The sequence below is a fragment of the Pseudophryne corroboree genome, chromosome 6, assembly GCF_028390025.1.
Source record: "Pseudophryne corroboree isolate aPseCor3 chromosome 6, aPseCor3.hap2, whole genome shotgun sequence".
Lineage (NCBI taxonomy): Eukaryota > Metazoa > Chordata > Amphibia > Anura > Myobatrachidae > Pseudophryne > Pseudophryne corroboree.
In genome coordinates this window covers 120,955,849-120,969,057 of record NC_086449.1, presented here as the reverse complement: position 1 = coordinate 120,969,057, position 13,209 = coordinate 120,955,849, and the positions used below count along the sequence as shown (strand labels likewise).

The 13,209-nt window shown below is 44.6% G+C and overlaps 1 protein-coding gene across 1 annotated transcript in view; it reads right to left on the bottom strand.

Annotated features, from left to right (window-relative positions):
* Positions 1–2,115: 2,115 nt before the first annotated feature.
* The window catches only part of EGR3 (early growth response 3), a 45,235-nt gene continuing 34,141 nt past the window's right edge, over positions 2,116–13,209 (bottom strand). The window contains exon 2 of the mRNA XM_063931781.1: positions 2,116–4,127. Within this exon, the coding sequence (XP_063787851.1) occupies positions 3,133–4,127 (995 nt within the window). The 3' untranslated portion in view covers positions 2,116–3,132. The remainder of the gene's footprint in view (positions 4,128–13,209) is intronic.

The window sequence follows — 13,209 nt, the reverse complement described above, 5'->3', positions numbered from 1 at the left end:
TAAAGGTAACCCCATCCACACATTCCTTTACATGAAACCAGGTGATCTAATTCCCCAATTATGTAATCATTGAACAATTTGTACACACAAAGATTCATTTACTAAGACTGCTTTTATGTGCAAAATTTTCAGTAAACCGCGGTGGAACCACCCACTGGCTTTCATTGTCTAACTTGCACAAGACAGATAATAGCTAATTGCTATTTAGTTGCTGTGGCTCAGTATGCATTTTGCACCTAAATATAGTGTTAGTAAATGAGCCCTACATGACAAATTGTAATCACGTGTAGGAAAACAGCTTATTAATTACCATTCACTCTGCCCAAACGGCAAAACAATCGTTCACTGGTGTCGACCAATGGCACAGGGCCTGAATCAGATGTGGTTGTTCTTGCTGCTGCCATTGCCATCTTTTTCCGTACGCAATTGCGATTATATGCTAATATGGGCAGACGCTAACCTGAGCATTGGGACGCCCACTGCTATCACGTTATTTCTGTCCAATGGCGTATAATTGCCGATACATCGGTACCATCATCGCAAACCATGGTCATGTCGCAGCGTCTGAGTGCCTCTGTAGACGCGCAGGCTGAGCTGCTCTCTCCCGGAATGCAGAGAGTTCTGCAGTAGTAGGTAAGATTGCAACTGCTAATTTATGCATGCCCAGAAAACTCCATCTGGACGGCCATGACACGCAAGCGTTTGGCCAAATGCTCCCTGTTACAACCCCCAAAAGCTGTCCTCCTGTCACTTACTTTGTGACTAAAGGGGGGTACACATGGAGAGATCTGTGCTTAAATACTAAGCAGTCTGACTTGATTGCTTAGAAATTAAGCACGGATCTCTCCGTGTGTGGGGTGCCGGCAACATCCGCGCATCACTATCGCCGGCTCTAGATTTGGCATGCAAATATAGTGAGATTGCTCATTTCACCGCTGGATGAAATGAGCGGCCCCCCCGTGTCCCCCCCCCCCCCCCCCCTCGCTCAGCACACAACACGCTGACTGCTGAGTGAGGATCAGAGGTTGTATGCTGAGCGGTCTGTGATAGATTGCTCAGCACACATCTTCCCCGTGTGTGCAGGGCTTATTTCCTCAGTGCAACCGCAATCACAGATGACTAGCTGTGCATGCAGAGTGCGGCTCAGATGCATACGCAATAAGAAAACATTGACCAATTTGCGTACAATAGCAGGCTCATTGTACACACTTTGGTAATCATATTTCTGAGTAATTATCTTTTAGGTAAAGTTGCATATCTTAGATTGATAGCGTGCTGCATGTAGCCGTAATTGTGTGATCTCATCCAATAGGATTGCTTTGCAGATAAAAGAAATCTTGCGCCAGCAGCATAATGTGTGACCCACTATGTAGTTAATTGAGTACTGACTGTACCTAAAATGATATTAAAGAAAGCCCTTTAGCCTTTTACTGGTAGCATAAAAACCTATGTGAAAGTGGTGAGACGCTCTAGGTCCATTGCAGATTTGAGTACACTGCACGGAACTAAACGCGTATATCTGCCTATATCCTGGGTTTTACACAGACTGCCCCTATCTGTGCACTCAGTTTGATGGCTGTTATCTTCATTAGTGCACACTTGCACCAGCCCAATTCATAGTGCAAAATATCTGTCTGAAAAGCAGCATATTTGCACGTATGCACAATTCTGTATAGACACTCTCTATAAACTGAACCTGGGTACACACTTAGCCAACTCTCATCCAATCAAACCTAGAATCAACCACTTGGCCAGAGATTGGTAGAGTATGTACACTGACACAACCTCTAGTTTCATCCAATCATGGTCACCTGGTCTTGTCAAAGAATTTTTAAACCTGCTGAAAATTCAGAAGACCAGATCCCCAATCACCAGACCAATTTAGAACTGTGTACTCATTTGTTATGCTTCTATGCCTTTTTATAAATGTCCCTCAATCTGTGTTTGAGGAGAAATGAGGAATGAGCAACAGATTGCCATAAGGAAAGAAATAATAGGATGTGAGACACTTGTCACAGAGAGTTGTGTCTGCGGGTTCTTAGGCAGGCCTTTAATTAAGTGGATCCACAATTATACTTCACACCCAGAAAATTGGGCAGAATTCACCCCCCCCCCCCCCCCCCCCCCGTGACTTGTGACCCAGCAGCCGCAGGAGACTAAACCGTGTTGCGCTTTGGTCAAAAGAAAGTCTACGTAATCCTTATATTTTTTCACTTCTCTGAATCCTGAGCTGTGGACAATGAAACTTGGCCAACTGATTTACTGTATATGGTATGTAATCATGCACACACTGTTTCACACACACTGACTCAAGCTGTAGTTGTTTTTTTTCCCTAATAAAACTGTGTGACAGACGTTGAAAAGAAATCAGGGGGGAGAATGTACAGGAGAGAAAGAGACAGAGCGGTGGGGGGATGGAGAGGCAAGAGAATGATAAGACGAGAAAACCTCTGAAAGAAAAGGAAATGTGAAAACTGTCATATGTGATACTAGGGAGATAATGATTGCAGGATGAGGATAAAAAGAGTGATGGATAAATATAAAGGAGGAGGGGACCTGACGCGGACAGCAGGCACATGAGGGTGTAACATTTGGACATAGCAGCAGAATAATTTTGCCATTGCAGCAAATTTAGCGACCCTGCCTCAAACTTTAAGGATTTAGCTTCCCCAAATCCTATGTACCCTGAGACCCTTGTTCTCATCTTTCCAGCATGTAGAATAGGATTAGAAAAATGGAGTGAGGCTGTACAAATCAGAGTCATTGGGTGTAGCCTGGAGCAGAGATGATCTGCGTGGGAGATGGAGAAATGGTCTGCAGGTAGAGCTGTTATGGGTTGGTGTTAATGTCTTCATCAGGAGTGTGATGCTCCAAAAATGGAACTTGAAGGAGTACTAATGAAGTCATTTTTGCATTTGAGCTAGAAAGTTGAGTAATGCTCTGCAGATCACTGGCAGTAAACAATTTAGGAGAGAAATGCTCTGCAGGTCTCTCTTGAATGAGCTACAGCTCAATATTAGTATCAGTATATATGGTAATAGTCTGCAGAGCACTGTTTCACAATGAAGGTGAGCACATTGCACAATGCACTCTCCTCCATTGCCTCAGGGAAAAGGTAATTTGGGCTAGAACTCAAGCGCATGTGGTAACTGCTGGTGCCCCAGCGACAGAGGGCGAGCAGACAGCTTTATCCCCTCCTTTCTTGTCCTTCTGTTTGAGATGGATCTTGGCATGTCGCTTCCTCTCATCACTGCGTGCAAACTTGCGTCCACAGAAGTCACAAGCAAAGGGCTTCTCCCCTGTATGTGTGCGGATGTGGGTAGTTAGGTGGTCGGAACGGCTGAAGCTCCGCATGCAGATACGGCATTGGAAGGGCTTATGTCCTGTGTGGATACGAAGATGGCGGGTCAGCTCATCAGACCGTGAAAAGCGCCTATCACAACCCTCAGCAGGACAGGCATGAGGCCTCTCATGAAGTGGGGTCTTGCTTGGGCGGTTGGGGTACTTCCTTGGGCGAATCGGTTTAAGGGTAAGTGGGGGTTGATGGCTCATGCCCCCAAAGTTTGGCAAGACTTGCTTCTCTTTGAAAGCTTTGATAGTTTCCAGTGGGGTGATGGGTGGTGGATTGACCCGCATGGCCTCCATGTTTTGGAAAGGCTTTTGATCTACTGTGGGTATGTCTGTATTGTGGTGAAACAAGTTGTAGTCTGGTATCATTGGAAACACACTAGAGTCTAAGCTTTGTTTAGCAGAAGGGTACTCCTGGGAGGAGTACGGTGGCATACCACCTCCTTGAAAGCCCACCTGGTCATGGTACAGGTCCCCACAACTAGAGTAAGGTGGAAGGTTGTGGAACATAGACTCCACATCACTTTGTGTCTGCCCCATGATGCCTCCACTACCTCCACCACTTTGTCCTCCACCTGCACTTGGTGCTTGGGATGTTGGTACACCAAGGATGCCTGCGCTCATCAGGCTGATGATGTTTTCCTGGCACCAGTTGGATGGGGAATCAAATGAGAACTTGCCCAGGTATGTGACAGTCTTGTTGCCTGGCTGGAATGTACCTGTATATGAGAGATCCTGGGAGTTCTTGTCATTGGTCAAACCTAAATCCATTACATTATCTGAAGAGAGATAAAAAGAGAGAATAAGGCTTATTAATACATATATTACCATTGCACTCAATACAGAAACTGATAATGATCCAATGTGGTGCACATACTAGAAAACATCTAATTCTAGGCTGTAGGAACAGGACCCTCTGTAGCACTGCTCTATCTTTATACGACATGCTATTTTCTTCCCTATTATTCTGTTCTGAGTTATTCAAATATCACTTTAAGAAATAATGTAATCATTGTCGCTTTATACAATGCTTAATGTCTAATGTGAGCTCTACAACAATGCTCCCAGCAATGAGGGAGTTACTAAGCTTTAATGTATCTCCATAGCACCAGATGTCAGAGAGAAACTGCAGTTACGGTAATTTAGTGATAGCACAAAGAATCAGCCTTACTACTCAGATAACTAAATTGTTGCAGTATGGTTCACTGATAAATGATCTAGCCAACTGTAGATGCATGTGCTGGAGACACACAGGGCTTAAATGGACATCGGTAGATGCTTTGACATGGACACTATCCGAGAAAAGTACCTTTATTTAACCATGGCTGGAATCTTCTCCATTGTCATTTAATTATCAAGTGAATTCAACTCATCCAAGTCCATAGGGCAGACCTGGCTTATACCTCACTCAAGAATCATTGTCACTTAAGCTGGATACACTCCTGGCCAACCTATCTAATGAGTGGTACGTGCATACATACTTACCAATCGTCTGCCTGATATGTTGTGCCTGCGTCATAAGTGGGCGGGCATTTAAATGTGCCTGCCCAGTTGAGATTCGGTCACTGGCACAGCCGACGTGATATGTCTGTAAACGATGTCGTTCACAGACCGATCGGGGGTACACAGCCGGCAAGATACTCACGATATATCAGCCATTCGCTGTAACGGGCGATATATCTGCCAGTGTGTACCCAGCTTTACGCTTTACTACTACATATAAGTTCTGACATGAACCATTTCACCTAACACACATGGCTTGCTCCTGTTTTTTTTAACTACTAAATTAATTAATGTTAAAATTTAATCATGACCATTAATCAAGGTTCCTGCAGTAGGAATAAAATGAAGATGAAAAGCAGCAGAGAGCTTGACTGATTCCCTTGGCCAAGCATTATAGATCATGTTGGGGATGCATGTTGTCCGTAATGGACTATTATGGCTGGAATATAAGCTGCATCACCACAGAGCTATGTGGCCACGATTAGCCCATCCTATGCCGTATTTGTTGTTGTTATTGTTTTGTGTTTTTTTGTAGTAACGTTTGGGCGATATTTATCAAAAGTTTGGAGAGAGATAAAGTGGTGAGAGATATAGGCTTTAATTCAGACCTGATTGCTAGGGTGCTTTTTTTTGCATCCCTGCGATCAGGTAGTTGCCGCCTACAGGGGAGGGGTAGTCGCTGTGCAGGGGTGCGATCGTATGTGCAGGAGAGCTGCACAAACAGAAGTTTGTGCAGTCTCTGCACAGCTCAGGACTTACTCTTCCAGTGCGATGATCGGGGCCGGAGCTGACGTCAGAATCCCTCCCTCCAAACGCCTGGTCCCTCCTGCGTTTCTCTGGACACTCCTTAAAAACGGTCAGTTGCCGCCCACAAATGGCCTCTTCATGTCAGTCACCTTGCGATCGCCCATGCGATAGCTTTTCTCGCACATACCGTCGCTGCAGACCGACGCGCCTGCACATTGCAGTGCATATGCATGCGCAGTTCAGACCTGATTGCAGGCTGTACGAAAACGCAGCCTTGCGATCAGGTCTGAATTAGGCCCAAAGTACTGACCAATCTGCTCCTAACAGCCTGTAGGATGGTGGTACTTTGTCTCTCTCCAATCTTTCATAAATATCCCCCATATTTGCTTTTTGTCTCTTTTTCTTGCTAATTCTGCATTTTGATGGCTGTGGATGTTTGTTTTGCTTTGCAATTTGTCCCCCAAATGTAGATTAATAGGAATTGCTAAAAGATGTGAAATTAAAGTAAAAACATGCAAAAAAGTGTTTTCTGCTGAGCACACGGGGCCTCATTTAAGATATACACCGGATGAACACGGCAAACCTCCCTGATTTTGAAATGGTCCAAACAGCACCTTTCAAGGTGAATGCCTACTCCCGGCTGCAGGAGCGTCATTTGTGCAAGTGCCCCGAGATTTGTGGGGAAGTGGAGAATGTGAAGAGGCTCTGTACCACAATGTAACTGCCGCATTACAGAACTCACTACTTTAGGCCCACCCACCTCTCTCATGAAATAAAACATTTAAATGGTCTTCCATATATAATGCTCGGTTATCCCCTATGGCTTCAATTAATCATGAGACTGAGGTTATATTGGGCTGTTTGATTTATTGCCATTCGTTTATATAGCACCAGCTTTACAAAGGTGAACATAGTAATAAAAGAGAACGTTGTCAAAGTCAGAAAAATGTCTCAATGCACGTTGCCATATTTGCACCGCACACTGGTCCGTGCTGCGCATGCGTACGCTCTCCCGTGGAAGCGCATACCCGCAATAGCGTGCACTCGCACGCGCAGTATGCGCATTTACGGTAGAGTTTATGTGATCGTAGCGTGCGACTCATTCGTTACAAAAGTTCACAATTAATGTAGTTTATAGATCATGTTCCCCTCAATAGTTTCTGTAAGTTTGGTTTAGATAGAATGTCCCTGAGCGGAGGAATCCCTCTTTGTATTGCACGAAGGGTCTAACAGGAGTCATACAGCAGTGTTTGATACCCATCGGAAGAGTATTTAATTAACAATATTCCGGTGTTGGTTTGGAGCGTATTAATCGCTCGTGCGAATAGTTATGGACATAAGAAGTTTATGTCCATTTCTATGATTTGCACATACTCAGGTATGCGGCGGGAAACCCAGTTCCCCACCCACCTGAGCTGTTGGAAATCAGCACAGCCCACCTGTATGAATCAACCTATGACCTTTGGTTACAGTACAGGGCCGAATTCCTGTGTCCAATAAACTGTAGGATTGTAGGGACTAGGAGATTGCATTGTGTGTGGGGCATAAATAGGCAGACCGACCACATCCAGCTCTCACTCTCTCATCAACGGTTATCTGCTGATAATCGGGAGCTGGATATCGAGGCGCTGGCGATCATACCCTTTGTGCGTAAGTTCTCTCCGTAATCATTGTCTTTCTGTGAGCCAATATCTCTCTTTCTCTCTCTATCTCTCCTCTCCTCTTTTTCTCTTAAATACTTCGTAGTATTATTGTATTGTATTGTGTTAGACCAGGATAGCATTGTAGTTTATCCCTTAGTTAGGTGTTTGGTTAGGAAGTCTTTGTTATATTGTAGTGTATCATTTGTACTGTGTTACTCTTTTACAAGTATATTAGACATAATACAGTTAATAGGCCTTGGAAACCTAAACCAGTATCTGTGTATTTCCTATAGTGATAAGTGTTCATTTGAGCGTCGGTGACGCTCAAACAGCTTTGTAGATAGTCAGGTTACACAAGGTTGCATTTACACCCTGTACTCACATTAAGGTATTCTGTGTGTTTCATCGGTATAAGGTTTAATATCAAGGTATAGTGTTGTGAGCGTCTGCACCGCTGGTGACCTCCTCGTGGTCTCTAGCGTATGCTACGTTACAGCGAATCTTTCCCCTAGACATAACCAATAACGTGTCTTGTGATCACTGGGCCGTGAGCGAACGTGACGCTTGAGCGTCTCGCCTACGGCTGAGCGATCGTTACGCAAATAGCGTATCATTACGGTATTTCTTAAGTAAGCAGCGTACAGTGTTCTTAGCTTCATAAGGGTTGATTATACGACAAAGGAATTTAGAATTGTCAATTGCGGGCTCGTCCGGTCCTTTTCACATCTGCACTAGGTAGATCAGCAGACGTTATCCCCCAGCAAAAGGGTGGGAGGTTGTCTCGCAGTTGCTGACGGGATAAGCGTCTGCTTCGCTTAGGTAAAGAGTGCTGAAGGAATCCGGTAACCGGAAGTAAGAACAAAACGCTTGTGTCTTTTTAAAACTGTTTATTTTTCTTTTGTCTTGCGTACGCATACATACCTGCATTTCTTTTCACTTATGTATTTCATTTTCGTATATCACTATTCCTGTTTGCCAATTTTTTTTATAGTTGATAGAAAGTGCTAAAAAGAGATTTGCTGTTATTTAAAAGTAGAGGTAATAGTTAAAGTATAGAACAAACACACGGTTTGTCTGAGATACAAGGCAGTCAGTGTGGATTGCGGTAGATGATCAGGGATCATCTACATTGATAAATATATTGTGTTACGGTGGATCCTTTGCATTGCGTACACGTGTCGCTAACAAAGACTAGCGTACGCAATCCAAAAGGCAGACGCACGCAGCGTTCATTACGCAACGTAGCGTCTGGTTACGCCCACGTAGCCCAAGTCACGAAAAGCGATAATTAGCGCAAAGCGATAATTAGCGCAAAAGCGATAAGTAACGCGAAGCGGTAAATATCGCAAATCTGTTTTTAGAAAATCTGAAATTTAGTTTAACAGATCCTGCTCCTAATTGGTAACACTTTTGGCCTGAAGACAATTTCTGCGCAGAAATAGATATAGAAACAAAGTGTACATGTGTTGAGTGAGTGTGTTTTGTATATAAAAGTTTATATAACTTTAAGGTGGAACCAAAAGGAAAGTCGGGTACTCGTTAAGGAACATACGTGTAAGTGACATATACGGTGGCCAGGGAGGCATCTCTGGTTAAATAATATTTGAGCATTAGAGTATAGCGGACCATAAGGTAACAAGACCAGGAGGTCATAAGGAACAAGACCAGGAGGTCGTAAGGTAAAAGGTCCGCTATAAAAGTCCAGTGGCACAACGCCTGGGGTGTTGGTGCAGAACCCATATAGGCCATAAGCTCTTGCTGAAGGAATCGCGGCCGGAAACATCGATTCCATTGATCTTTCAGTACATGACAAGTAGTGCTCGTGTACTGAACGATTGGACCACACGTAATTGTGTGCAGTAGTTAGTAATCTGACCTAAATACCATTAGAGTAAAGTGGTCACAAACGCTATTTGTACACTCTGACGTGATTTGTGTAATTTTTTATTTTTGGAAGGGAAGTTCGCTGGTCACTCAGGAACTATCTAACAACCCCAACTTTACTGGAAAGAGTAAGTGTCCTGCGGGTAACCCTCATATGTTCCAGTAAACTGAAGGTTCCATAGGGGCCCTGTATCGAGTACGCTGGCATCATAACGGTGTTTACAGGTCGTATTGGTCGAGGTGGGCGAGTGAGTGGGGTACTCGGTAAACCGCCACCGCCGGCCTACTGTGGAGTAATTTGGTTGTCTGTAAAGGCTTGCTGAAAACCTTGATACAGAAAATCCAAGGAGGACTAAGCAACACCTACAGACTATGGGGGCCAGTTGCTCAGGTAGGGGGCGATCAACCCTGGTTCAGGTTGATTCTGTGAACCGACCAGTTGGGTCGGCACGATATGTAATGTGTGAAAAATATGGAATTCACACCGAATCTTTATGTGATGAATGGGAGAGAATGACTGTACAAGACAGGGACAAGTTCCCAAGAATAGGTAGCTTCAGTCCAGAGGTGTTACAAAATTTAAGGAGGAGGATATGTCTCGTAAAATCAGCAAAGAGACGAATTCAGCATCATGATTATTTACAGTTATGGCACCAGGAAGGTGAGATACAGAGAGGTTTGGCTCTGGCGGCGGGATCTGGGGCAGTCAGGAAGTTGATTGCCACAGCTCCTCCCCCACCATACATTGCAGGAGAGAAGTTGATTGCGGAGAGAAACGCACTGGGTTGTAAAACACAAACTCTTAGTAACACTGTAAATGTTAATGATGTTAACCAAATAACTCATGCAAGTATTAACCCGTGCAAGATGTACCCTGTTTTGAACCTTCCTCAGGAGTGTGATCAAGAAGACGATTCAGCAACAATTTCAGCTCTCTCTCTTGCAGCCACCATAGCAGAGACCACAGTAGGCACAGCGACACCCACGAGATTAGTGAAAGCCCCTAGCGGAGGGATAGGTGAGGTCGTGTCAACGGGTAAGTACGGCACCATGCACTACACTGAAACAATTGTACCACAACAAGCTGTAGAATCTACACAGGAAGAGGCCGTTAGAATTGCTCCTGTAAGGGTAATAGCAGTTCCCAATGGAAAAACAGATGTGTCTGGAGCCACTCCCATAAGGAACATTGCCATGTACACTCCATTTTCCAGAATGGAATTAAGAACAATAGTGTCCGAATTTCCTGACCCCAGGAAGGATTTAGTTGCTAGCCAAAAATATATCAGGGATTTAGGTAACACGGTAGAACCCAACAACAAGGATTGGCAGATACTGCTAAGAGCTTGTTTACCTTCCAATGTCGATGCAACTCAGTTTTTAGCTGATTGTGCATTGGATAAAGATGTACCGCTTACAGACGTGTACAATAAGGACAATGTAAAAAGGATAAATTTACAGCTAAAAGAGTATTTCCCAGCCGTTGTTAAATGGAATAAAATATTTTCCATTAAGCAAAAGGAGTCCGAAACGGCAATAGAATATTTTCACCGGGCACTATTAGAAATGGCAAAGTACACTGGTATAGAAGACATAAAGACCAACCCAAACCATCGAGAAGTAGCAGTATCTGTACTGATGGATGGTTTGAAAGAAACATTAAAAGCTAGGGTACAGACCACGCAGCCATGTTGGCGAGGTCTGTCAGTGTCCACCTTGAGAGAGGCTGCTATTGATCACGACAGAAATATCACTAGGCACAGGGAGTCGCAAAGTGATAAGTTGATGTCCGTAAGTATACAGGCGCTGACCACAAGGCAGCCTGCGTATGTACCACCGAATCCTGTGGGTAAGGCAAGTGTAATAACATGTTTTTCTTGTAACAAACCAGGACATTTTGCACGAGACTGTAGAGTAAGAAATGTACAAAGATCTTTTCAACCCCCTAGACAACAACACCACACACGACATTGGGAGCAGGGTCCACAGAGGCGGAGTTTTGAGCCACATACAGGGGAAACAAAAAGATATCCCCCAAACAGAGATTGGCATGCCTCTGGTAGTTCCCAGCTAACTCCCTCACAAGTAGTTGCTGCCAGCGGGATTCAGGGAGGTCAGCATACCCAATAGGGGTGTGGCCATACCTGTAATCTGCAACCAGTTAAATTGATTGCCAGTCTTGGAAGCGAACCAGAGATTGCAATCAATGTAGCCGGTAAAACTTTAAACTTTCTTGTAGACACAGGGGCGGCCAAGTCAGTGATCAATTCGACAGTGGGCATGAGAACCACTGGTAGGACAGTTCCAGCCATAGGAGTAACAGGAGTAGTCCAGCACTACCCTGTTAGCAAACCAGCCGAGATTACAATAGGGCCTTTGCATACCAAGCATTCCTTTTTGCTGGCTGCATCGGCACCGACCAATCTCCTGGGAAGAGACTTACTATGTAAAATGGGTTGCGTCATTTATTGTACTCCTGAAGGTGTATTCTTGGACATCCCTGAGAACCACGCTCAGGAAGTACGAGACATGTTAGACTCCCCATCAAAATTAATGTCACATTCCATTATGACAAACAGGAATCCATCCCAAATAGAAGAGATGACATCTCAGATACCAGAGTCACTTTGGACAAAAGATGGACAGGACACTGGATTAATGGCAAACGTAGCTCCAGTAGTAGTACAAGTAAAAGAAGGTAGGATAGCTCCAAAAATCCCACAGTATCCTCTGAAGCCAGAGGTGGAGTTAGGAGTTTTTCCCGTAATAGAGCGCTTGCTACAACAGGGCATTCTAGTAAGAACGTCCAGCACAGCAAATAGTCCCATCTTCCCTGTTAAAAAGAGTGGGGGGAGGGGTTACAGGCTAGTGCAGGATCTAAGGGGGATTAACAAAATAGTCGAGAGTCAGTTCCCCGTAGTGCCTAATCCAGCTGTCATCCTAATGCAAATTCCTCCCACTGCCAAATTTTTCACTGTTATTGACCTCTGCTCCGCTTTCTTTTCGGTACCTCTGCACCCTGACAGCCAATATTTGTTTGCATTCACATACAGAGGAGTCCAATACACGTGGACTCGGTTACCCCAAGGTTTCATAGATAGTCCAAGTATATTTTCTCAGGCTTTGCATGATTGTTTACAGTCCTTCCAACCGGAAAGTGGATCAGTGTTGATACAGTACGTGGATGATCTACTACTGTGTTCTGATTCATTGGAGGCGTCCCTGAAGGATACGAAACAGCTCCTGTTTCATCTTTCAGACACAGGTCACAAGGTCTCCAAAGACAAGTTGCAATTATGCCAAGCTAAGGTAAAATACTTGGGACACTGTCTAACACAAGGACTGAGACACCTGACCGCTGATAGAATCCAAGCCATTAGAGACATGACACTGCCACAAACCCAGCAACAGATAAGGACGTTTTTAGGAATGTGTGGGTATTGCCGTAATTGGATCCCAGGGTTTTCCATATTGGCGCTACCTTTGCAGGAAATGGTCTCTTCAAACAAACCTGATCGGATTTCGCATACAGACGAATCTGAAACAGCATTTGAGAGACTCAAACAGTGCCTAACGCAGGCACCAGCACTAGGTATGCCAGACTATGGGAAACCCTTTGAACTATACGGAACAGAAAGTGCTGGGTGCGCAGCAGGTGTACTAACACAAAAACACGGTGATGCCAGCAGGCCAATTGCATACTACAGCGCTCAGCTAGACACGGTAGCGCGATCCCTCCCCACATGCTTGCGTAGCGTTGCGGCGATAGCATTGCTAGTGACGAAAAGCGAAGATGTCGTGCTAGGCCACAACCTCACAATCCATACACCGCATGCGGTATCTGCCTTATTGAATTCTGCCCAAACCAGACACGTCTCATCAGCCAGGTTTACGAGATGGGAATTAGCACTAATGGCCCCCGTAAACATCACCATAAGGAGATGCAGTGCATTAAACCCTGCAACATTTCTCCCAGGTGTGCCTGGACAGGCACAAAGGGTGGGAGGTGAGAGTGATGGGGAAGGAGGATTTAATGCAAAGGAAGATACACATGATTGTATGGAATATTTGACCCAAAATTTTA